The 26,096-nt window shown below is 42.0% G+C and overlaps 1 protein-coding gene across 21 annotated transcripts in view; it reads left to right on the top strand.

Moving 5' to 3' along the window:
• The window catches only part of APBB2 (amyloid beta precursor protein binding family B member 2), a 338,648-nt gene that overhangs the window by 242,125 nt on the left and 70,427 nt on the right, over positions 1-26,096 (top strand). For 15 of the 21 annotated variants that reach the window (XM_023532201.1, XM_023532198.1, XM_023532204.1 and 12 more), the window contains 3 exons: positions 2,219-2,281; positions 2,647-2,732; positions 2,822-2,882. In XM_023532201.1, the coding sequence (XP_023387969.1) occupies positions 2,219-2,281; positions 2,647-2,732; positions 2,822-2,882 (210 nt within the window). The remainder of the gene's footprint in view (positions 1-2,218; positions 2,282-2,646; positions 2,733-2,821; positions 2,883-26,096) is intronic. The other 6 variants (XM_023532208.1, XM_023532211.1, XM_023532214.1 and 3 more) reach the window with 1 other exon arrangement.

Here is a 26,096-nt window from a genome sequence, read left to right as displayed (position 1 = left end):
GAAAATTATGGTCATTTATGGGAGGTAAAATTTTTTAAAATGAATATTTTTAAATATAGAAGGAAAAAAGATTTTGACCTAATCATAACATAAAATGTTAGTTTCCATTTTGCCTTGCTGATATTTTTAAGAGTACCCATGTTATTTTAAGTTTTTGCAAAATCACTGTATAGGGCCTTTATTTATGTAAATCTGTAATAAGTGATTGTTGGAAGTTTGCCAGCTGACTCATGTCTCCGTAGCATAAGAGCTGGATTCATAATCTTAGAACTATAGTCAGCTTTTACTTTGCAGAGAGGGATTTCTTCATCCAAAGAGTAAATACATTTAAAAAAATTTAAAGCCACACACTAAGAGAAAACTGGTTTATTCAGTGCTAAATGTTTTTATGAGAACTAATTTTTAAAAATTCCCTTCTTTCACTCTGTTTAGTCCCAACACAGTGTCTCTTCAGTATAATTTCTGATTTCAGATTCCTTTTGTCAGGAATCTAACAAAAAAAAATTTTTTTCTACAAAAGACACAGTTATCTTAGCCTCCCTAATTCATTATCTGATATCTTTTTATTTCAAATTCAACTTAAATGAAAACCAAATATTGCTCACATGTAAACAATGATGATGACTTGGGACTAAATAGGATTTTCTTCTTTAAAAAGAAATTTTAGCTTAAAATTTTATTTTCTACTCGATATTTCAGGTCCTTATTGTGAGTATTTTTTAATACCCCCACAATGGTGACTTGAAACCATTTTTGGTCACTGGCTTCTCTGAAAACATAAGAAAAGTTGGGGATCATCTCTCCAGGAAAATACACATGTACAGAACCCCACTCCCGTTTCAGGGGGTTCACAGGTCCCCTCAGCTAACAAGTTAAAACTCTGCTACTCTGCTCAGTGAACTGAGCGCTGCTTTTGGGGATGGAGTAAGGAGAGAGATGGGGACCTGGGCCACATTCCTGCTCTTTTCCTCACTAAAAGAGATTATTTAAAATAAATAAATACAGTGGTCTAAGTTTTATTTTATTTTGAAAAACTGCAGTTCAGGTGCCTAGTTCAAAAAAGAAAGCAACAATAACACCAACTGTGCAAGAGTAATAATGGATCTAAATTTGCAGTGACTTTGCACTCGTAGAGTTAGGTAAATGAACCTTTCAATACCTGGGACATTTTGAACTTAGCTTCTTTTGCTTTGAGTGGTTTTAAAAATTATATTAATGTGAGAAAAAGTTATAGGTCAATGTTCTCTTTTCATTTTCAAAGAACTTTGAAAAGTTTCCATTTGCTGTCATTTTCTGGAAAAGAGATTTGCTTGACATCAGTGGAACAAGTTCATAAGGATGTTCCTGGGTTTTATTAGTATTATTTCCCCAAATCTTAGATGAAAGATATGTCAATATCCACTCAATCTAGTAGAAAATAAAAAAACATTTCCTCGTTGTCTGAGGTGAATGAAAGTGTTTAGATTAAAAGATCTATTTTTAAGAGTTCTATTAACAAGGCAAGGCTTCGTGCTTTGTTCTGTAATTATGTTTAGAAAATCATTTTGTGATCAAATATTAATTTGTTAAGAGACTTGTGTGGCAAGGAGGTAGAGATTTTTATGAAGTAGAAGAATTTACATAGTCAGGACTTCTTTTTTAGGTTAAACTTCAGCAAGATGTCGATGTCAGGCTGGGTTCCATTTTGGATTCCCATTTGTTGTCCTTTTTTGCTTTCACGTGAAAATAATTTGACCCCTCGGTCTTTTATGCCCTTAGCCATGGATATTCCTATTTCCAAACCAGCACATGAACAAATATCATCCCTAGTTTTACCCATACCTCAAGAAAACAGTTCTGTTTGGTTAATGGGAAAGAAAAAGTTTCCTGTGGAATTAGGTATACTAGGCATTTACTATCTGGAAGCATTTTGTTTGCTTTCAAGACTACATTTAGAAAATAACTTCACTGTCTGCTAATAACGTTCAGTCGTTTGTTTTGGTAAGTAAAGCGCCATCTCTTTCCTCCTGCCTAGTCTTCAGGTGATAATCTAGATCTAAAGAGAGTGAGCTCACAAGTTTCAGTTAGAGTGAATTTATTCCCTAACCCATCCTGAGAATATCAATGCTAACAAGTGTCTTGTGTTCTGTTTTTTTTTCTTTTTTTCCTTCCCTTTCTTTTCTTTTTTCTTTTTTTAAATCAATGTGCTTTTTTCCTATGTGAATAATTATATGTCTAGAAACAGCCATGGAGTGATTTTGCTGTTCTGAGTGGGGGAAAGATTAATAGTGACATTTGGAAGGCAAGTACAATGTCGGCTTTTAGATCATTTAATGTTTTGTCCTTTTTGCATGGCTGTGGCTGTACCTTTTTCTCCTTTGTGACTGTCATGCATTCTGCAGGCAATGGAGTGACGGGGCTTCCTGCCCAGTTCACATACATGTTGCCTTTTTTTGACTTCAAGCTGATTGCCACAGGTTGCCTGTTGTCTTGTAAGCAGCGGTGCTTGCACTAAGCCAGCATCCAGCAGCCCTTGCATGCCTTTTTCTGCCTATGCTCACGTGCACTCTCTGCCTCAGGCTGGGAGGACTTTTCTGCCCCAGACATTTGAAGCCATGTCATGAGCCCTCCCCCAGTCTTCATTAACAGGCATCTGTTTTCTTCCAGGATTTACATGCAGCCACGGTTAACCCAGACCCCAGTCTAAAAGAGTTTGAAGGAGCAACACTACGCTACGCATCTTTGAAACTCAGGTAGGCATTGAAAGGACTGGCCGTGATGTGTGACTTTGTGCCACCAGTTTGCGATATAATTCTAAGTCTACTTTTCTGTTTCTTTCTAGAAATGCCCCACATGCTGATGATGACGATTCTTGTAGTATCAACAGTGACCCAGAAGCCAAGGTTTGTAAGAAATATGCTTTCAGCAACCAGGTTACAGTCTTGCATCAAAGTAATGACTATGGATAATGGCCCAGTTTTTACAAACCATCAACCCAGAGCCTCGTATTATTATCCCTCAATCCTCTCTCTTTCCTAAGCTCCCCGACACTTAAAGTAAATCCTTAGGCCAAGACAGGTTTGGGAGGATTTCTGTAGTCACCACAACTCTGCCTGTATCTTGGTACATTAGTTCTTTGCATATTGTAATAAGTTAAAATTATCGTTTGATGGGATGGGTTTCAGAAGCCTTTAAAGCCTTGCAGAGCTGAACAGGTGGTACAAGACCCCTCACGCCCATCTTCTCTAGGGCAGCCTCACACTATGTAAGGTAAAACCTCTTGGCCATCCTTGTCATAAACAAAGGTATGATTTATGTTGGAAATTGAGAGTGAACCTTTGCTTTCGGACTTCCGGTGGTGTCCCAGCTGGGCCAGGGTTACAGGCATGCGATCATGCAGTTGCACAGAGCCCTGTGCTGAGAATCAGGACCCCAGGACTGAGGTTTAATGCCATGCAGTTGCCATCTTGAAATTCTTAATTTTATTTTTGACTTTGTGTTTTATTACGTGAAGCCCAGTGCGGCAGTGGAACATATACCAGGGCATTGGAGCGTTGGCTTCTACACAGTCCTGCCTCACCCTATTTTTCCACATGGCTCTTGGCTTCCTGTTCCCCTGCTCCGTGGCATCCAGGCCCTGCCAGACCTCCCCACCCCCGTCCCCACCCTGCGACTTTGGTAGCCTTCATCCCTGTGGGGGCCTAGGGGTGAGCATGGGGAAAGTTGGTGTTGGGCGTACAAGCTCCATAGTATCTTGGGAAGGGTCAGAGTTGTGGCCTGCCCAGCCAGGCTGATAGCACCAGTGGTGTCCAGAGGGTGACTCAGTGGAGGGTGAGGCCTGCCTACTCTCAATCTAGGTACCTCGCATGTCTTGGCACACAGATGTTGCAAAAAACTTGAGGGACACCTATCTGCTGTGGGTTGGGGCAGGTGAATCCATGAAAAAGGGGGATTCTGGCTCAATTTCCCCACCCCTGGCCAGGGCATGGTACATCTGTCTAGCAGCTGTTGGGAGGGGGAGCTCAGAATGATGATCTGTGGGGATGGGTAGGGATCCTCCCCGCCTGTGCAGGTCTGCACTCACCCTGCAAGTATCCCCATGCCTGAGGGAGCGTGGCATTAAATAGCAGGTTAGAAACACCATAACAAGTCAATAAAGAGAATGCAGAAGAAAGGGAAAAGTTTCATGTTTTAATGCTTTTTACAGCATTTTTTTCCTGCTTTTTGAACAAAGGGCCCTGCACTTTCATTTTGCATATTCATTTTCATTTGCAAATTATGAAGCTGGTTCTATATATTTTTTCTGAGCCCAAGGGAAATCTGACCCTGTGAATAAACCAGCAAATACACTCCCTTAGTACTAGTTAAACCATGCAGGTTCAAAACCTTGACTCCTTCGCCAGAAACTGCCATATTTCCATTGGTTCTGTAAGACTCTCGGGGCTCACAGTTGAAATCTCTGCTGCTCCTAGTCAACTCAGCTCGATTCTCAGCACAGCCCGATCGGATGAAGGCCACTCTAGAGCTAGCAGTATTCTGAACAAGGCCTTGGGTTGTGGCTAGCATGCTAGCATTTAAAGATAAATTTTATGGCAAGGAAGGGATGCAATATAACAGGAAGGCGGGTTGTGAATAATTTGCTTTGCTACTAGGTGTTTTACAAGGGCCACCAGCATAGGCTGGAGGAGGAGGGGTGAGCAACAGCAGTATCTTCCTCTGAGGGCTGAGGCAGTGATGATGGGTAAAGCCACCGTGTGAAATTGACAGAGTGGGTGGGGAGGGTGATGCCTGGAGTGGAGATGGAATTGGTACGAGGAATAGGAGCACTGGCTGAAATATTACCTAAGTCAGTGCTTCGTCCCAGTTGCAGTGCTTACTGAATTCTTTATCTGCCATCATTCTGTGGCCAGCATGTCTCGTCCAATACCTATTATGAATTTGTTCGTGTTAGTAAGGAGGCTGAGCTTCGTCATAAGTTACTGACTGAAGTTGTACTTAGTTCTAAACTAAGTACATGTATTATTTACATGTCTGAGAAGACTTTTAAGACTAAAACTTTTTTTTAAAAGCCTTTCTTAAAAGGCTCAGAAAGTATAAGGGAATAATCACTGCATCTGTGTATTTACACTGAGGGTGAATGGCAGGAATCCATGGAAGGGCAGCTCAGGATCCTGAAGGGACTTCTGCAAAGTACACCTGCTTCACTACCCGCCCATCCTGAATTCTGCAGGTCTCCCATGCTGCAGAAAGTCACTGTCACTGCTGGGGACCCCACGCATGTTGGGAGGGGAAAAGAGCTTCCAGACCCTACTTTATATGAATCACAATGTGCATAAGACGAAAGCATCCCAGTTCCTTATGGAATATAATGGGGTTTTTAGTGCTTCATTATAGAATAATTGTAATAATTAATATTTGAGTGCTAACTTTTTGCCAGGCATCATCCTAAAGACTATTTCTATTGACTTTCATTCTCACAAAAATTCAGTGAGCCAAGTATCATTATCTCCACATTGCAGATGAGGAAACAGAGGCATAGAAAATTCAACAGCTAATAAGTTGTAGAGTCAGAATTCGAATCCAGGCCATCTGGCTCCAGGGCCTATGCTCACTAGGCTATCTAGAGAAAAGTCGCACTTGAAGCTTCAAGCTGGTGCCACCAGCAAATAATGTGGTTGGTGTCCTCAACAATATTCCAAATATTTATAGATAAAGAGAAATTTGGATGTTTCCAGTTAGTATTTCATAGCATTACTCTTTAAAAACAAAGGACAGACACCCCAGCAAAACTCATTTCCAGCGAATCAGTGAAGGATTATGATGGTGCAGACTAGCTTTCTGTTCTGACTTGAGGCAGAGATAACTCTGGAAGTGGAAAGGATACAGCTTTTTTCAGACCATCCCTCCGTAGTATAATATCAACTAGTCTTATGATAAAGGTTGGGCCCAGAATAGCAGGAAGCTGGGATTGGAGTAGAGATCATCTGCATCGCTGGTGACTGGCAGGTCTACACACTTTGGAACCACCATGCAGATGGTGAAGTTGACATCCCTTTGAGGAAATTGAGGTGTCTCGCTGTGCTTCTCTTCAGGTTGCGTGGTCACGCCACCCCCTATTGGAAGTGGGCCAAGGAAGCCCTGTGGGGAAAGCCAAGATGTTCTTTCAGCGTTACAACTGTTTCAAAATCCTATTGCCCTAAAGGCAGTTATTTTTTACAAACTTTGAAGAAGTCAGTGAGTTTAGAAGTGACTTTAATGAAGCCACTCTGGAGGAGCCTCCCTATCACCACCACCCTCTCCTCCCCTCCCATCTGCTCTCTTAGTCACCCCTTGCCTATTTATTGCTGACTAAGGCACCCAAGAACGGACAAATGGCAAGACCAAGGATTTACCAGAGGTTCAAGCTCTGTAGAAGTAAATCCCTTCTTTAGATAATTCTTTACATTCTCCAGGCTTCTGTGGACCAGGGACATGAGTGCCCCCCAAAATAAGCAGAAGTGTTCTGACTTGAGGCAGAGATAACTCTGGAAGTGGAGGGATGGTCCTTTATATATTAGATATTTAATTTCATGTACTGTGAAATTCTAATGATAGTCCCTGAGGAATGATTACTAAAAAGATTATTAAAGAAAATGTCTTCCTTACTGCCTTATTTAGCAATTACATGCTAAAAAAATAAAAATCATTTTTAGCCCTTTGGGATGTGGATACTTCCAAATCCTCTCCAGCCACTAGTGGGTCTGGGCATCTTGATAATCATCTGTTCAGTGAAACTTCTAAGTATCAGTGGCAGCATCAGATGGCCACATACACACACACACACACACACACACATATTCTCTCTCCTCCCCCCCTCCCCCGCCCCACACAAAGAGCAATGTATTTTTATAACTCTGAAAATGTTTTTCGAGCCTATCTAATTTTTATACAATAAATATTTTATAGTTGATAGCAATATGTGTTTGTGCATAATTCTGAGCTCTTTATTTTAGTCTTTTATTTTAAAATAAATATAGATTTATAAAAGAGTAGCAAAGATTGAGCTCCCATATACCCTTCACCCAGCTTTCCCTAATAATAATGTCGTATAATGATAGTACAATTGTCAAAACTAAGAAGTTAATATTGATACCATGTTATTAAGTAAACTAAAGACTTAATTCACATTTTCCCATTTTTTCACTAGTATAGTTTTTCTGTTCCAGGATCCAGTCTGTGATACTACATTGCATATAGTGAGCTCTTTAAAAATTATTTCACATATTCCATTCCACAGTTCTCAGATTTGTCATTCTGAATTCCATTATAATATTCCATCTAATTCATAGCACAATAATCTGTTTAGGCATCCAGTGGCCTTAGGAACAATTTCCAGTACTGTAGACCAGAGCTACAACTTTATAAAAATAGGTAACTTTTTTCCTTTTTAATTATTACTATTAAATTATTGCTTGCTAAAACTGATATTACCAGGTCAAAGGCTATCAGTATATGGCTTCTGTCACTTATTGCAAAATTGCTTTTCAGAAAGGCTATGGCAGCATGTAATTTCATCAGTAATAACCTAGAATATACCTCTTTGTCCACAGCCCACTTTACTCTAGGCTTTGTCATCTTTATTTATTCATTTTTGTTTTACTACCACTAGTTTAAAATTTCCCCTTCTTCAATTATCAAGACAGAAGATTTTTTACAAAACTCTGTGTTTCTTGGCTATTTTTTCCTCTTATTTTTCTATGCATTTTTTTAAATAAAAATTTTATTTTGGAGTAATTTTAGGTTTACAGAAAAGTTGCAAGGATAGTACAGAGAGTTCTCCTACCCTTCACCCAGTTTCCCTTTATGTCTTTTCTTACATAACCATAGTATATTTGTCAAAACTAAAATTAACATTGGCACAAAACTTAACTAAATACTTTATTCTGATTTTATGTTTTTCTTCTAACGTCCTTTTTTCTGTTCCAAGGTGTTATTCAGGATACCACATTTTTTTGTCCCTATGCGCTTTTAAATTTTAAAATTTATTCATTATTATAACCTTAAATATTTTTCTCTAATCATTTTTTCTCTATTTTGTGTCACTTCCATATGAAGGTGTTTTAAATTTTTCTGTATATTCAACCTTTTGTAGATAATTGCTTCTCGCGCTTCATTTGTCAAGAAGGCAACTCCTTGCCATTTTTGGGTGGTCAGCTAACTTGCATTTCTAAATTCCTGTTATTTTACAGTCTGTTCTCTGTGCTCATCCAATTTTAATCCCTTAAAATTCTAATTTAGCTCTATAACACTTATTTTCTCATAGCATGTGGTACATTGCTGCCCAAATACTTGCTTAGGCTGGTCAAAACTAAAATAAAATTTTATAGTTAATTGTAGAAAATGTAATGCTTTGGAAAATATGTACTAGTTTCTTACAGTTCTTTCCCATCCTTTGTGTCACTCTGCTTGGACTTCTGTAAAGGAGATGTTCTGCCACCTTGTGGACAATGTTGAAAATTACATCTTTAAAGAAATTTGCAAAAGCTACATTTTGTTTGGAATCATTGAATTTCTTATAGCTGAAGGTGATGCTAGAGATGATCTAACAGGCTTCTTTTATAGGTGAAAAAAAGTAAGTCCCAGAAAATGTGAGGTAAAAACTTCTAGGGTTACACAATTAGTAGTGGAGATGGCATTCGAAAGTGGGTGTCCTGGGCCTCTGACACCCCCTCCCTCCCCCATCCCACTGTCTTCTTTCAGTGAATAACAAATCATTTCAGGATATTTGTGAGGAGAGGTTTTTAGAACTGCATTTAGAACACTGGTTTGTGAAATCCGTAATACAGGAACTGGATAAGGAAAATTATATTATCCCAAGCATTAAATTTTCTGGGTTTCAGCTTCCTTGTCTGTAAAATAGATGTGTCATCATCTCAGAAGTCACTTATGGTCTGAGAAATTTTAAGATTCAAAATGGAATGTAGTAATTCTGATCTGTGGCATCTGGAGATAAAATAGTACACCCCGATCCGTTGTGAAATCTGGAGAAGGAAATGAGTAATTTGCTCTAGAGTACTCTCCAGGACTAGAGACAGGCTGCTGGCTTTCTCTGCTGAACACAGTCTGCCTGTGCCCTGTGCACAGGTACTTACATGCAATTTTCCTGCAAACACAAGTCTTCACTTTTATTTCTTCCATATTATAGTTAAAAAACAGATGCTCTGAATAGGTTAAGAAATTCATTTTATCGCACAGCTAGTAACTGGTGGAAGGCTCAAACTGAGATGCATCTGACTCAAGACCAAGAAAGTGTTGTGACCCATTCATTCCCAGTCATTGCTTCCCTAAGCTGAGTACTTAGGTGGAGGTAGCAGAGATGTTGGAGGCAGGCATGGTGAGGGAACGGGAGTGTCACTGCTCCATGACAGATGCTCCCTTTCTTTTCACTGTCACCCGGATTCATGTGGCCCAGTCCTTTGCAGTTGCTTTCACACTTTCCTGCACATGTTGGCAAATTCAGCTGTGCTGGGGCAGGACGAGGGAACTGCATTTCTGCTAAGCTCTCAGATGATGCTGATGCCGCTGTTCTACAGGCAAAAACTTAAGTAGCAACACTTACAAGTTTGAAACCGATCACCGAGGCATCATTTTCGTGTATCTTCTGTGGGGAAGTAGACATAGTCTTTCTTCACAAACCTTCCAGTTCTTTTATGGCCAACTTGCAACCAGTCCTCAGCTGCTCACAGATTTTTTTATTCAAACACCGGATTTTGTGAAGGCTTCATTTGTCTCCTTACTCTATTGTTATAATCTGCCCCAGATGGAGAGAAAGGGGAAGGAGATGATACAAATCAGTCAATTAGGTTTGGTAGAGGAACTTTCTGAAATGAATGGTGAGTGAATATGAGATTCTGATGTTCATCCGTGAGCTCTATCTGTACCCTCCCTTGGTTCCTACTAGCATAGATTTTCATGAAGTAATTAGCGGCTGGCTACTGACTAGATTAGCACTAATAGATAAACAGGAAGTGGGTAGGGAGTATATTTTCTCATTCAGATTTATTTCTGGTCTGTGTAGCAAATTCATTATCATTACTTAGTATTTATATCGGATTTTTTTGTCTGCATGTAGTTCTTATAATTAATTTTTATTCATGTGGCATGGGTTTTTGTTTTTTCAGAAATCCTAATCTGTCTGAGAGGTTTGGGTTTGATTTGATTTCTGTTTTAGATTTGTGAATTACATCAAAAACATTTATTGAATGCCTAAGGCTAAAGGAGAGGCTATGTGCTATTATGATTAAGAGCATGGACTCTGGACCCAGACTGCATGGGTTCAAAGCCATATGTGCCAAGTGCTTAGAACTGTCCCTGGCACATAATGAGCATTCTTTATGCATTAGCCATTATTATTATTCCTATTACAAAGAAGAATAGATGTGTCCCTATTTCAAGGGGCAGGCAGCAAACAGGCAAATTCAGTGCAGTGTGCTAAATGCTGAGCTATTGTGTCGTGAATGGAGGCTATGCCAGGGGTGGCTCATGTGGTTTCCCAAAAAAGGATGCTGCTTAAGCTAATGAGTGTACTTGCATTGCAACAGAATTTAGTGATTCTCACCCTTTCTGTAAATGTAAGTGCAGATGATTTAAAAATAATTGTATATGTAATTTTGTGTTCATTTTCAGCAAATTCTTTTAGGAACAGATCCATTAAGATAAGGCCTATCCTTATTTGTCCAGTACTGCAGGTAACATTGTTTTTGTTACCTAATCCTATGTACTATGTAACAAGCCACACCAAAACTTGGTAGATTAAAACAGACATTTATTTTACACACAATTTTGTGGAATTTGAGAGGGGTTCAGGAGTGCAGTTCTTTTCTGGTCCACTGGGAGAAACTGGGTCTGGAGGATCCACTTCCAAGATAGCTTCTTCACTCCTGCGATGGGCTGCTCAGGGCTTCTTGGCCTCTCTGTCTCACCCTCAAGGGCCTCTCCAAGTGACTTGAGATTCTCACAGTGGCGGTCTCTGGGTAGGCAGGTGTACTTCCCAAGTGGAGTTTGGCTTGTAAGGAGCAGGAATTTGAGGCCGCCAGGTGAGACAAGGCTGTTTCTAGAAATGGCACCACATGACTTTGGCCATATTCCTTTGTTCAGAGAGCTCACAGCCCAGACCAGGGGTGGAAACAGGTCGCCATCTCTCGACGGAGAGTGGCAGGGTCACTTTGCAGAGATCACATAGGATAGGAGGCTTTCTTGTGGCTATCTTTGGGACATACAGTCTGCGACAAATGTCATTCATTCCAACACTTAAATCACTCAACGAAAATGCCCTTAGGGAAGGGCATGATTATTAACACTGTCGAATCAAGAAACAGAGGTGCAGAGCCAGTGATGAACATACCAAGCCTTGGAAGAACGCGTGGCTTTTAGGTTGACATTCACCAAGAGAAGATAAGGACCATCTCATCCAAGCCTTTGGAGAAGTGGAATAAGCACAGAGAGGTAGTGTGATCTGCCTAAGAATGCACAGCTGTTCTCAGAAGAGCAGGGCCTAAAGCCAGGTGTCCTGACCCCGCTCCAGCATGGTTTTCCACTGAGCAGAGCGGATGCTCTCTGCTCTTGAGCTGTTGGCCTTGGATGCTCATTTGTCTCCTAGCTCAGAGGACAGGTTTTATGTTTGTAAAACTGTTTCCCTCCCTTTATTTGCCCACACAGCTAGACATAATGCTGTACTTCTGGTAGAACCCTGGCTTCCTTTCCCTTATTAACTTCTGGTCACTAAACTTGCCTGAATGAGCAGTCAAGGAATTGGCAGCCATATGAGCCCTAGGGACTTGAAGGGTGCTGTTGGAATGAGATGCATTGTTACCCAGATGTTGACAGCTGCGCCTTGTGGTGGCAGATGCTGGAAAGGCTGATTAAGGAAAGGCGGGCTTCCCTCTTCTCCTGAAGGAAGACAGCAGGGAACAGGTGAGGTGACAGGCAGTAGCCAGCAGCAGTGGCGGAGATGGGCATCCTGAGGATGCCGGAGCAGCAGGTCCGTGAACATGGCTCGGTGGGATGCTAGCAGAGAATTCTAGGCCATCAATAGTCACAGGACAGAGCGGCCTCAGGCACTGGTAGCAGCATTGCACTCATGTAGCGGGGCTGGGTCCTCCAGGAAGGGCCAGCTGGTCAAGACCTGAGGATCCTGAAGCTGGCATGCCAAGGCTGCCTGGAAAATTGCCAACAGATGTTAGGCCTTGTTCTCTTGGGGCTGTTGACCGAGAAGTTAATACCAGCACCAGTACTGAGGTTGTAATACAAACATGTCTTATTTATTTGCAGTTAATAAAATTTATAGAGAAATTATGGTTCCTCCTACAGCCCTATTAGAATAATTCCAATGCTGAGCCATTTTAGGTAAGCCACGCCATCCCTTCACTGCTAGGACTCCTATTTAAAATCTTATCAAAGAGTGAAGCCACAAAGATCTGAACCTGAGTTCTTCCTCTGCTTCTGGCTCTGCTGCTTATAGGAAAATCATTTTGGTAGTCAGGCTCCAATAGTTTTAGTCTCTAAACTGATACCTAGAGTGACAGCTCTCGACAGTTGTAATGAACTCATCCAACCTTTAATATGGCATTTATTTATTCAACGGCTATTACATGCAAGTTGGTTTGAGGTCAATCAGAGTGGGGAGGGGAACAAAAGAAAATAATACAGCAGAGAAAATGGTAATGTCATTTAAGAATGACAGTTACAATGTTACTAGAATTAAAGAAGGAAAAGATAACTTGCAACTGTACATGGGATTTCACTTGCTTCATGTTGAAGGCAGTGTTTGAGATCAGTTCACTAAGCAATAACACATTAATAATTTTAATTGACAACCAAAGTGTCAATGGACGAATGGATTAAAATGTTCAGTACCACACATCTTCCTTCCACAGTGCCCATAGTTGAACCCAGGCTGGCCTCAGCCTCCAGAGACCTGGTTGAAAGATTTGGGCTTTCATCATCAGGGTCTCTATACTAGTTTTAAAAAAATTCCAAAGTTCTATGTAAATATTAATTGACTTCAAAGTTGTCCCATTTCGCAGGAAACTGTTGCTTGTCTGCTTGCCCCGTACATTGGTCTGCCACTTCTCCCCAGTGTTTGCAGTGATTTTTAGAGGGTAACAATCATGATCAAAAAGGAAAGTTGCAGCGTCCTTGGCCTGCTGCCTCCTACAGCGTGGGGGCACTCAATGTCAGAGTAAGACTACTGATAAATGATGTAGCACCGATAAGACATTTTCCCAAAAACCTTTTTTAAAAAATTTATTAAAAAGTAAACATGGCGAGGGAGAGGGGATTGACACAGGAAGCTGAGAGCTTTCCCGGTGGCCCACAGCACCTTTTGGCATTACATTACGTGTGGAGCACCTTCCCATTCCTCTAGAGTTCTTTGTGGACCTCTTTCTGTGAAAGATAGAAAGTCTGCAGAGAGACGCAGGATGGCAATGCTGAATAACTATTTGACAGGGTGCTGATGTGCTTTTGAAGCTAATCCCCTTTCCCACCAGAGTAAGCTGTGTAAAATTAAGATAATGTGGCCTGGCTAGCACTGGGCACACTACATTATTAATAAGTGAAAATATTCTGAAGACATAAAAATTATTATTTCGTGTCCTCTTTTATGCGCTCAAATGTGAACTGCTGTCCTCTCCTTCAAGCTGTAAAGGCTCTTCCCAAAGCAATTTTTAAAATGGTGTGGTTGAGGCTCTAATGCATTGTCATGGAATAAGTTTCACAGACATTGCATTTTGCAGACAGAATCATCACTTAGATACAGGATAAACCTAGCAACTCTGGTTTAGTCATCTTTGTTGAAACAGGAAGATCATTGGGGACAGCGAACTCAACATACTGTTTTTAAAGCTCTGCCCCAAGGATAAGAGCCCACAGGCCCCTTGGTAGAGGATTCCATGTTTTAAAATCTCTTTTCCTGAAGAAGTTCACTATTAATGCTCTCCAGATTCTCCTCATAATTTTGAGGCCCCATCTCTTGCTTGATACCCTATGTAGAAGGAAAACTTTTGATTGGCATCTGCCCACACTCATTCATAGACTTCAAGATACCCTTTTCACAGCAGCCGACATAGAATCTTTAGTGTAAATCAGCCATGTGACCAGTGAACTTGCCTTCGGTCTTTTTCCGAGACTCCTGTAAGGGAAAACTGCAATACCATTCACACTTTCGGGGAGTAAGAATGGTTTCCCAGTGGTGAAGACATCTGCTGCTCTTCTGCAGGAATAGAAGTAGCATCCCACTAGCCTGGCTTCTTGGCCTGGGCGTGCACAGGCTATTTACTCAAGCTCGGAGAAGAGTATGGGCTGTGAATCCGATGCTTACTGCCGTAGACCAGGCTTTTGTTGGCATTCGAGTGTCTCCAGCAGCAGAAGTTCCCTTCTGTGTAAAATGTCACTGTCTCACCAGGAGAAATTTCTGTGTTTACTGTTAGACCATGATTATTTCAGTTGCTCTGTGGTGACTCTGAGCTGTCCTTGGGTTGGGACTGCTGGGAGGTATTGTGATTGGGAGTGTGACTAGGGGGGTTTGACAGGTACCCTAGTTGGACATGTCCAGTGTCAGGTTTAAGAAGTCCCTCTTCCACCCTCACCCTTCATAAAAGAGCCACCATTTCATGTTATGTAAGAAACAGTCTTTTGTGGAAGCTTTTGAATTTTTTTGAATAGTTCAACAAAACCCTGTGTTCTATACTTGTCCCTTATTGCTTAGATGAGTGCAGGAATGGTCCAAATCGTACTCTCCAAAGGCTCAGCGGGCCTGCTCTGTGTCCAGAGAGTCCCGTCTAATGAGCAGGTCTTTGTAGCACAAGCATCTCCATGGCCTGAAGCTCAGCGTCAGGGTTGAGATGGAGAGACATCATGATTATGAATTGTCTAGATTCCACTGGCACCTAGAGAAGAAATTAGCACAAAGCTCTGCTTGGAGATTCAGTTCTAGGGCAGGACTCTGGATCCAGCTGGGTGCCCAGAGTATCGGTCAGGAAGCAACTGGAAAGCCCAGATAAAGGACTGCAAACATAGCAAGGGCTCAGGTCGCTTCTTGGTCCAGGTGTCTCAGGACCCTGGAATGTAGGCTCCAGTCTGTAAGCCTGTGTCAAAGCCCTACCAATAAGTGAGAAGCCAAATAAGGGTTGTATTGGGCACTAGGCAGAAATTAGCCCCCCAGAAGGACAGGCCCTTGGGTCTTACATAATACCTGATCCTGCCACCCCCAATTACTAGCTAAATGGATATTTTCATATGCTTTATATCATTAAGCATGGCCTAGATCAGGATTCGTTGATAATTTAGAGCTAATTAAAATAATAGCTCACACACTGAATACTTACCACATACCATTCTAAGCACATTAGATGTATGATACCATTTGTTGCACCCGATGTTTCTTAGGACATAAATACTGCCATTGTCTCCATTTTACAGGTTAGAAAACTGAGCCACAGGGCAGGTCAGCCGTTGCCCTGTATCACTCAGGAATTGAGTGGAGATCTGGGACTCAAACCTGGACACTCTGGCTTCAGACTCCAGGTTATGTGCATTTTGCTAAAGTAAAAATGGCTGTGCCAGGCTCCCTGCCAGGGTTGGCACACACCCTCTTGAATCCTCACCAGCAGCTGCAAAGGCAGGGTTGTCCCTCCAAGGATGTCAAAACTGAGGACACAGCCAGGACTCCCAACCAGATCAGGTCCACTCTTGCCACCATACCTTGGTCTGTCTCCATTTAACACTAAAGTTATTGAGCACGAAGTTCGTTTTGGGCCCTCTTTTTGGGAGTGGGCCTTCAGGGGTCCACAGAACAGGCTGGTCTCAGAGAGCCTCCTTTAGATTGAGCGTTCCTGTTTATAGAACAACCGCTGTAGAACAAAGAGTAGCGGGATCAAGACTAGGCTTAGGAGCCAGCTGGCCCTCAGTTGTGCCACTTTGCTGAACTTTACTGAGCTTGTTTCTTCTTCTGTAAAATCAAGATAATAATCTACCTTGAGGGTTAAACTTCGGTTGAAACTCTAACTGCCATTTATTTACCGTGTGACATTGACATTCAGCTAAGTTCTCTGAACCTCAGTTTCTAGATTATAAAATGACAAATGTAGTTCAGACATTTGTAGGGTTTGGGGAATGTGTGCTATATGCTGTACATATAGCATGTAGTATTTGGAAAGTGATCCATAAATGTCAGCACCCTCCTTCATGCTTTCTTTGCCAAATCCAGAATTTTAATTTTATATGTAAAATACTAAACATCGAGTAAGCACAAAGTAAATGGTCACTGCTAGTAAGGTGATGATGATCGTATGTGAAGATGTCTAATGTGATATGCCTGCAAGTTTGTATTTAAATATGAACATATACATTTGAAACATTGGGCTACATCTCTTGGTTGAATCCACCTCTGTTCATCTTTTCCATTGATAAAAATAGGCCTCATAATGCCAGCATGGACAGGAAATGACTAATACAATTAACTGTTTACGTGCTAAATCACAACCTGGAGGCCTGTCTCTCTGTCACACTAGCGATGAATCTCTGAGAATCATTGCCATTATGATGTTGAAGTGGGCTCCTCTCCTTGTGTTTTTTGCTCATCAGCCTTCAGTGGACTGGTGATTAAAAACAGGAGTAGATTTCTTCCAGAGAACTAAGCTTCTTGTTAGCCAACCCAAGCATCCAGTCAGACTTAACGTTTCTCTCTGTAAATTAGTAAATTGACATTCTGGATTTTATTTTTATTTTTTATTTATTTTTATTTATTTTTAATTTTATTTTTAAATGTATATAAATTGCTTATAACATGGTGACGAGTCACCCTCCTCAGCAGATTAATGAGAGTCATTGTGGACCAGGCATTATAAATGATTTGTCATTGCCATGGAGCACTGGCCTTTCTTTAGCGGCAGAAAGCCTTTTGTGTAAGAGAAAGAGCAGGACTCTGTGCCCCTTGGCCCCTCCCACAGGTCGTCCCTGAACCTGACAATGCTAGGCCATATCAGAACACAGCAGTGCATGTGGAGAGAGCACTGGCATCAGCTGATTGCAATTGTAGTTCCTCTGTTTCCATGGAGACTCCTTACCTTCCGTTATCTGTTGCCAGGTGTTGGCGGCTGGGGTGGGAGGGAGGAGGGGAGGAAGAAAGGGAGATGGCTCCCCCAGTGGACAGTGGGCACAAGGGCACCCAGAGCTCTTCTGAGCAAGTTGGTGCCTGTGGTGCAGGCTTCCTCCCATACACCTCTGAGAAGTCTCAGGATCAGCCAGAAGCACTGGACCTTGATCTGGGGGGAATCTGAAGTCCTTATTCCCTGTTCCAGGGAGATTTCATTCTCCTCAATGTGCTCCTGGCCTCGAATTCTCTGGGGCCACTTTAGAATGCAACCAGGCCTCTGGTATCAGCCTGGTGTAGCTGCGAGTTCAGGTTGGTGGGTGGAAGTGTGACTATGTGCACTGAATTTCTGGGGAGGGGTTGTAGGTCCTCTCTGAGTTCCCCCGGCACAGAGTGAGGTATGCCTGCCTCTCTCTCTCTGTCTCTCGCCCAGGAAAACCGGCACCATTGCCACCCCTAGGCGGCAGCATGGCATGGCGATAGCGATTTTTCAGTTCCACCACATGCCAGCTGGTTACTTTAAGTTTATGCACCACTGTATTAGTCTACTTGGTCAGACATAACAAATACTGGGAAATTTATTTTCTCAGTTCTGGAGGCTAGAAGTCCAAGATCAAGGTGTTGGCAGGTTTGGTTTTTCCTATGGCCTCTTTCCTTGGTGTGTCCTCACTTGGCCTTTCTCTATATGCACAACCTCCTGGTGTCTGTTCCTCTTCTTATGAAGACTCCACTGCTATTGGATTAGGCCCTCCTTATGTGCTCATCTAATCCTCATTACCTCTTTAAAGGCCCTATCTATAAATACAGCCACGTTGGGGGTTAGGGCTACAATATATGAATTCTGAAGGGACACAGGCCATAACATCTACTTCATATATTGCCATATGGGTTAAGTTGATTGTATACGACATGTGAAAGAATTTGGTGTGCGCGCGCACACACACACTTGCCCCAGCAGCAGTCGGGAGAGCAGGCAGGCGAGGAGATGGCTGTCCTAGATAATGCCTTGTTTATAATCAGCCTGTAGTGCCTGGCACATTGTGAGCGTTACACAGATGTTACCAATTATTATGACTATGCTCTTTGTAGAAGAACCTGTCAGCATAGAATGTTAGCATTCTACTTTTCCAGTAGGGTTGTCTTGCTCTGAAAAAATAGAAAAGGGAAATTTTAAGTAAATGGCACTAGTGGGCTCAGGGCCCCAAAGGGCCAGGCATCTTGTTTTCTGCCTGAATGCTTACCATGTTGCAGGCAGTCAGAGTTTGGGGGTGGGTGCAGCAGGAGCAGCTGAGGTGCTCATTGGAGGTAGTATAGGAATGCGCCCTGGGTCTTCCCTATCTGCTGAGGTCATTGCCACTCTGAATAATTAATCAGGCTGATTTGCTACTTCAGCCGGATGGAGAACTGGGTCAGGCTCCACTCTAGAGTCCCCAGGCACCTCTCTGACAGAGCCCACCGAGATGCTGGATTTGGAAAGCATTTTAGTGTTTCAAAGAAATGCAGTAGCAAATACAGCCTAAATTTCAGTCTATGTTCGTGATAACAATGATCTACCCCCCTCCATGTAATGACCACAAACCCAGTTCACTAAGGACTTCCTCATTATGGAGGTGATGTCCAAGGAGGGTATTTTGAACCTTGAAAAGCCCATGCGTGTTTAGAACAGACTCTGTGAAAGTCATTTGAAGTCATAGCCTTTGCTTACTAGCTGCTTTATTTCTCAGCAAAATCCAGGCAGTCAAAAGACCTGCCTCTGGGCAGAAATCAGGTCTGTCATGTCTCTAATGCATAAAGTAACCGGGAAATGAAAGGGCAGAGGGCTGTTCTTAAAACTTAGGGAAACATGCTAGAACACAGGTTTTCAAATATAATGAATGTACCTGATATAGCTATGTTATTCTGGCCACCAGTATGAAATTAAAAAAGAGTACTCTCACTGATCATATATGGGTTGTATGATTATTAAATAGATCCTTCTACATAGTCACATATAACAAGAATACATGTTGTGGGGTTTTTTCCCCCCTGATCATAAGTACATATGAAAGGTCTCCACAGAGCAGCTCTCCGTAACTCGAGCAGCAGCCAGGATCGCTATGTCCTTAGGATCTAGGTGAGGCAGACTTCAACCCTAGTCCCACGTCCTGAGGAAGTCCATGGGTCGTCCCCAAAGTTCTATCCTTTTTTGTGGGGGACATATACTTCTCTTGGGTTGACTTCCTGTTCTCCACTCTGAGACGTTTGCCTGTTGCTTTTTCTCTGTCAAGAATCTTCTCCCCCGGGAGGATACGCCCTTCTCCTTAATTCCCCCAGTGATGTTAACCATCTCTTTGTAACAGGCTTCTGATGGAGCATTAAGGGTGATGTCAAGGGTCTTTCATTGAGTCCAAAACAGTTCCTGGTTTTTAAAACTGGGTACTGGACTCTTCATCTTTACAAGTCATTCAGACACACCTGCCCTCCAGAGGTTGTGCTTCCCCAGAAGCTGTGCAGCCTTTTCTCACCGCCCCCTCACTTCCCTTTCTTACTCATCTTTTCTCTTTTCCCCTAAATTTCTGATCGTGTGACCATTTTCCCCATTTGCTTCTCACGAAAGAACTCTGATGCCAACTAGTAAGCATCTTTTACCCCAGTCCATGTACCTGAGTGGATGTCTTGATAAGTGAGTTTTCTGGTATCTAACCTCCTTGGAATTAATTCTTTTAAAGTACTTCGTAGTCTCAGAGCCTTTGGAAAGCTGTTGGAAACACTAGACCCTCTTCCCGTATAGGCAAACACACACACAATTTTGGATATATTTTCAGGACATATAGAACTTCCTGGAGCCCATTCACGCATCTCCCAGGTCCTCAGAAGGCCCCTTATCTCTTCCTGCCCCAGCTACCCTAGGTGTATCCTTAGTGACACTTGATCACTAGTTGGAAAAACAAAACAGGATTGACTGGCTGCCTGTTGGCAGCACTCACCAATCCTGACACATTTTGCAGGGATCAGGTATCTTGAGAAAATCACGGCCAGCTTTTTTCAACCATCCTCTTTGGGCTAGGCCTTATCAATGTACTTAGCATAAGCTATCCCACTAATCATGCCAGTACCCTGGGAGGTCCATACCATTATCCTCACTGCAACAGATGAGGAAACTGAGGCTCTCCAAGGTTGAGTAACTTGACTCTGATCATACCACCAAGAAGTGGCCAACCTGGGCTTTGAACCCAGGTCAGTGACTTGGGAAGCTGGGCTGTCAGCCACTACTATTCCTGCTGTGCGCCACCCCCCAGCCCCCCACATACCATTGTCCTTTACTCATCTTGGTTCATGTTGATGGAGCTATGTGACCTTTGCTGTGGCAGCCAAATGAATATGCCATTCCAGTTTTTTGAAATACTACTCAGAGCAGAAGATTTGTTCTGTTGGGCTTTTCAATGTGTCTCCAGTACGTGGCATATAGTAGGTATCAGTATTTGTTAAATGAATGAATCCATCCATCCTTCAAGGCTCAGCTCAATACCGCATTCTTCAGGAAGCTGTCCATAACACCCTTTCTGTGAGTTAAAAAACTCCTTCCATGCGCTCCCAACATGCATGTGTGCCTTTTTCCCCTTATTTCACCTTGTCGTGTTATAGATCCCCACTTTGTGCCTACTCCATTATAAGCTGCGCCAGAGTAAACCTCTGCCTGACTCATCTCTCTGTGTCTCCAGGAACTAATAGGTACTCAATAAATGTTTATTGACTTGAATACACAGTTGTTATTGTGCTGCAAGATAATTAGGCTTAAGTGGTAAGTAATCCCTATAAATGGGTGTTAATTAGGATTATGTTTGTAATGCTAGACCAAACTATAGTTTTTATCAGTGAACTTTTAGTTTTTTAATATCGGTAGTTTAGTGTTGCTGTCGATTTTAGCAACACTCTTGATGACATTTGTGTCATCCCTCAATAGTTATAAAGCATTATATAGTTACAATTCATGGACATTAGCTCTCATTTAAGCACCATCTGTGATGCTGTGCACCAAGGCTGGCTCACCTGGATAGAGGTGAGGCTCACACCCTACTCTCCCATAGCTTCAGTTCCCTTGTCTCTCCCCTCCCACACCCCATTTTATGGTCCAGGGATGAGGCCCCCTAGTTTTCTGCCAGCATGCGCTTGTTTTGCTTGCCCTCCTTAAAGCTCTGGGGAAGGAAAAACTAAAGGCCCATGGGAAAACAAATAATGAAATGAGACAGTATCCTCAAGCCAGAGAAAGAGAAGAAAGTGAACATTTGCTGGGGGCCAGCCACTTTACCTTCCTCACTTTCTTTGGGTATTCTGGAAGCTCTGTGAGCCTAGTAGTATAATCACCCTTCAACTGAGTAAACTTAGATTCACGGAGGCTGAGCACCCGCTGACGGGTATATAAGAGTTTGAACCCAGGACCATCTGTCCGTAGAAACCAAGGCTCTGCACTGTGTTCTTTCTACACATGTTGTAGGAACAGGTTCTCTCCAGGCAGACATCTCTATTAAAATACGACTCAAAGAAATAGAAGTTGCAAACTTCTATTGTTGTGTGTTTCCAGCTAAGACATGACAACTTGATTCCAATGTGGGAGAAGAAAGAACAGATGGGAGAGAAGGAAGCCTCAGGCCAAGAACTCTGTCCCTTCTAATCCAGCCATGACCCTGGTCCCACTCTATGCTCATAATAAGTAATGACAGCAATAGGAGCAGCAGCAAACTCATTTATCCCAGGTGATCCTCACAACACATGATAGGCTGTTGTGAGGCTGGTATTTTTAGTATCTGCATTTTATGATGAGGAAATTAAGGCACAGAGAGGTTAGCAAACTTGCCCAAGAACACAAATCGTAAGTTGGCAGTCCTGGTATATGAACCCAGATTTTACCTTCAGAACCAGTCTTAGGAACAGCATAACTTGGGTAAGGGAAAGGGGCCATCTGTCCACAGCAGTGGTTCTCAAAATGTGGTCCCTAGACCAACAACTTCAGCATCACTTGGGAGCTGGTTAGAAATGCAGATTCTTGGACCCTACCCTGACTTACTGAAATAGAAACTGGGGATGGGCCCAGTTTTCTGTGTTTCACCAAAGACTTCTGGGTGCTGCATTCACACCTACCACGATCCACAGTATCCCCTCCACATGCTAACTTTGGCTGAAATTGGTTAAACTAGAGAAGTCTTTAAAATCCATACATAGAAAAGAGTTAACATTTATCAATAATAATAAACATTTTGAATTCTTACTATTTCTAGGAACTATGCTAAGTATTTTACCAGCATTATCTCATTTAGTCCTCACCACAATACTATAAAGTATAGGCACTGTTGTTATTCCCATTTTATAAATGAAGAAGCTGAGACTTAGAGACCTAAACTGACATGTCCAAAGTTACTAGCTGATAAATAGCAAAGTTATGACTTGACTCCAAATCTATCTGAGGACACAGTCCATATCCTGAACCGTTATTCATTTTTGCCCCTTTGGTTAAGAGCTATTGAAGAATGAGCATCAATCAAAGTGCAAGTGTTGATCTTTATTTAGAAATTGGAAAATTATTTTTAAAGGCATGTTGATTAAATAAATACTGAGCTCTTCGCATACTCTGAGACGAGTGATTATTCCCAGAGCTGATCAATAAGCATTGATTCCCATGTTGAAATGATGATGGTTATAAAACTTCCTGACCACACGGGGGCAGCACCAAACACTGCTGGTTGCTTTTTGCTACTCAGTCCTTTGGGAGAAAGCAGAGCTTACTCCCTGGTGGAGCTCGTCATTCCCCATACATCCAGTTCCTTTTATTTTGATTGGTTGGACTGGTGGTGAAGCTTTTCAGATCAGAATCTAAATTACAATAGCAGGATTGTACAAGAAAAATAGCTTAAAATAAGTTCATTGTAATATATTTAGGGCTCTTGTTTTATTTTTATCAGCATGACAAACAATATACTTAATATACTGTGATGGGGTTAGTTAGCCATTTGCATTTCTTAGCCACCAAAATACCCTTGACTTTTAGTTAGCTGGTTTAGTTTTAAATCCACATATTCTTGGACTCAAGGGACAAAAACCAGCCAGTATGCTTTTTTTACCTTCCTTATTATTAATAAATTCTTTTGAGTATTCACAGGCTGTGGATTTTTTAGTAGGCAAATAGAGAAAGTGTGAAAAATGTGTACATGGCTTCTAGTTTTAAGAGCATACGACCATCCCCAGAAATGCTAGTTTCTTAGAGTTCAGTTCCCCTACCCAGCATTGCCAGGATGCTCTGCTCATAGCAGCTGCTATGACTTTGAACCCTCTTTCCACTCGGGCATATCTCAATGTCCTTTCCAAGCCTATTTCATTACCAGAGGCAGAATCCACTGGAATTTTGACTGGAACGACTGTAATTATTTATTATCCAAACTGAGACACTTTAGAGAATAAAAGGAGCTCCTCTTGTTAATCATTTTGCCAGAACAACAAACATAAACCAGAGCCGTCCTGGGGACAGTTTTGAAATGTCTGGTCACAGCTAATTACAAACCCCATTTCATTTCCCCCTTTGATGATTCCACTGAATGTTTATGTGGCACTGTAACTCACTTGCTCTTTTATTCAAATGTTCATTGAGTGTTTTCTGTGTGCTAGATTCTCTACCTATATTACATTGTTTTGTCCTGGTGAAAACCCTCTGAGGTAACTATTGTTTTTCCTATTTTCACAAATGAAAAAAAAATAATTGGTACTTTGTAAATTACCTACCGAAGATCACAGTACCAACAAATCTGAGAGCTAAGGTTTGAATCCAGGCTCCCCCTGCTCTAATGCCATATGTACTCAAAACTTTATTGACATCACTGACTGCCTTTTTGAACTTTCTTTGTGGGCCTAGCCCCATCTGACACTGGGCATCCAGTAAAACCTCAGGTATAAAACAGAGTGATTAGGAGTGGGAGCCAAAGTTAGACTGCCTGGGTTTGAATCCTAGGTCCACCACTTAATAGCCTTGTGCTTCACTCACTTCCCTCATCTATAAAGTGGGTACAGTTAACTTAGTGTCAACCTCAGAGGGTTGAGATGAGGATGAAATGAGTTAATACCTTTGGCATTTGAAGAATTCCTTGTTTGCTGGGTCAGGTGATACAATTATTTTGTGCTTATTTTCTGCCCTAAATGTTCTCCAAATCAAGAGAATTTCTGTTTCTTTTGGGGGGGGGTGGGGGTTGGGGGTTAGGGGATGGAACTGGTAGGTAACAAGATGGAAATGGCAGGCCAGGGGTTAGATTGTGGCATTATGATTTTACTGACTAGGGACTCTGCTGGGAACCCGCATGGGAGGGAGGGTAGTGAAATTCCTCGTTTTAGTAAGACCCACAACTTGATAGGTCTGAGCTCATATGTGCCCTTTCCCATGTCCTCCAGGGAACACTGGAAGGTGTGCTGTGGTGTGCACCTGTGACACATCTCGTGTGTGTACCTGAAGAAACACTGTTAGTCTGGGGCTAAGGAAGCAAAGCTGCAGAGGGGCAGGCAGACCAGCAAAGAAACATCTCAGCTGCTGACCAGAGGCCAGGCCTCACTTGCTCACATGCCAGCTCTGTGCCTCCAGGCGCTCTCTTCACCTTGGAGCATTTGCACTGCAGCAGATAGACATGCACACGTAAAATGTGAGGGCGTCTCCCAGAACCTCTCCCCAGGAGACCGGGTCCTGAGGAGCTTCTGCAGTTGTCACAAGGATGACCTTCTCTTTTTGGTGTATTTGTAAACAGCCCATGTGCACCCTCAGCGTATGGCAGCTGTGCTGCTCCAGGTGGTTATGCAGGTACCTCAGTACTTCCGCCTCTGGGACGTGAGGATCCACGTGCACTTTGCTTAAATAGATTGTCCTTGGTATTTCGGTGTGTTCCCCACCCCCGCCGAGAAAATAAAGTTAGCAACTGGGGAAAGAGGTACCCAATCTGGACCTGGGGGCTGAGATGGGGAAGGTTGAACTAGACCACATGTCATTTTGTCATGAACTAGGTCACTTTGGGACAGTTTGCTGCATTTCTTTATTTAAAAAAAAAAAAAATTATTTATTTAAATTAGTTTCAAGTATGCGATACATTGGTTAGACATCTCTATAGTTTATAAAACAATACCCCCAATTGCTCTGTCCCTCCCCTGGCCCTCCATCTAGCCAGTATATTAATGCTAACTGCATTCCCTTTGCTGTGTTCCCTATCCTCATGACCAACTATCTACTAATTTGTACTTCTTTAACCCCTCACCGCATTCTCCCAGCCCCGCCCCCCCGTCCTCTGTCCGTCACCAAATTGTCCACTATATTTGTGTCTGTTTTTGATTAGTTTGTTCTTTTTGTTCCTTAGATTCCTCATATAAGTGAAATCATATGGTATTTGTTTTTCTCTGTCTGACTTCTTTCACTCAGCATAATAACCTCTAGGTCCATCCAAGTTGTTGCAAATGGTAGGATTTCATTTTTTTAATGGCTAAGTAATATTCCATTGCATATGTGAACCATAACTTCTTTATTCAATCATCTGTTGATGGGCATTTAGGTTACTTTCATATCTTGGCTATTGTAAATTGTGCTGCCATGAATATTGGAGTGCATAGATCTTTACGAATTATTATTTTGGTTTTCTTTGGATAAATATCCAGAAGTGCAGTTGCTGGGTCAAAAGATATATCCATTTTTAATTTTTTGAGAAACCTCTAGACTGTTTTCCATAGCTACTGTACCAATTTGCAATCTCACCAACAATGTATGAGGGTTCCCTTTTCTCAGCATCCTTGCCAACACATGTTATTTTTTGATTTATTGGTATAGCCATTCTGACAGGTGTGAGATGATATCTCATTGTGGTTTTAATTTGCATTTCTCCGATGGTTAGCGACTTTGAGCATCTGTTCATATATCTGGTAGCTATCTGTATTTCCTCTTTGGAGAAGTATCTGTTCAGATCTTCTGCCCATTTTTTAATTGGATTGTTTG

The sequence above is a fragment of the Pteropus vampyrus genome, unplaced genomic scaffold, assembly GCF_000151845.1.
Source record: "Pteropus vampyrus isolate Shadow unplaced genomic scaffold, Pvam_2.0 Scaffold79, whole genome shotgun sequence".
In the NCBI taxonomy this organism is placed as follows: Eukaryota; Metazoa; Chordata; class Mammalia; order Chiroptera; family Pteropodidae; genus Pteropus; species Pteropus vampyrus.
The sequence above is the reverse complement of the archived record's forward strand: the minus strand, read 5'-3'. Positions and strand labels throughout refer to the sequence as shown.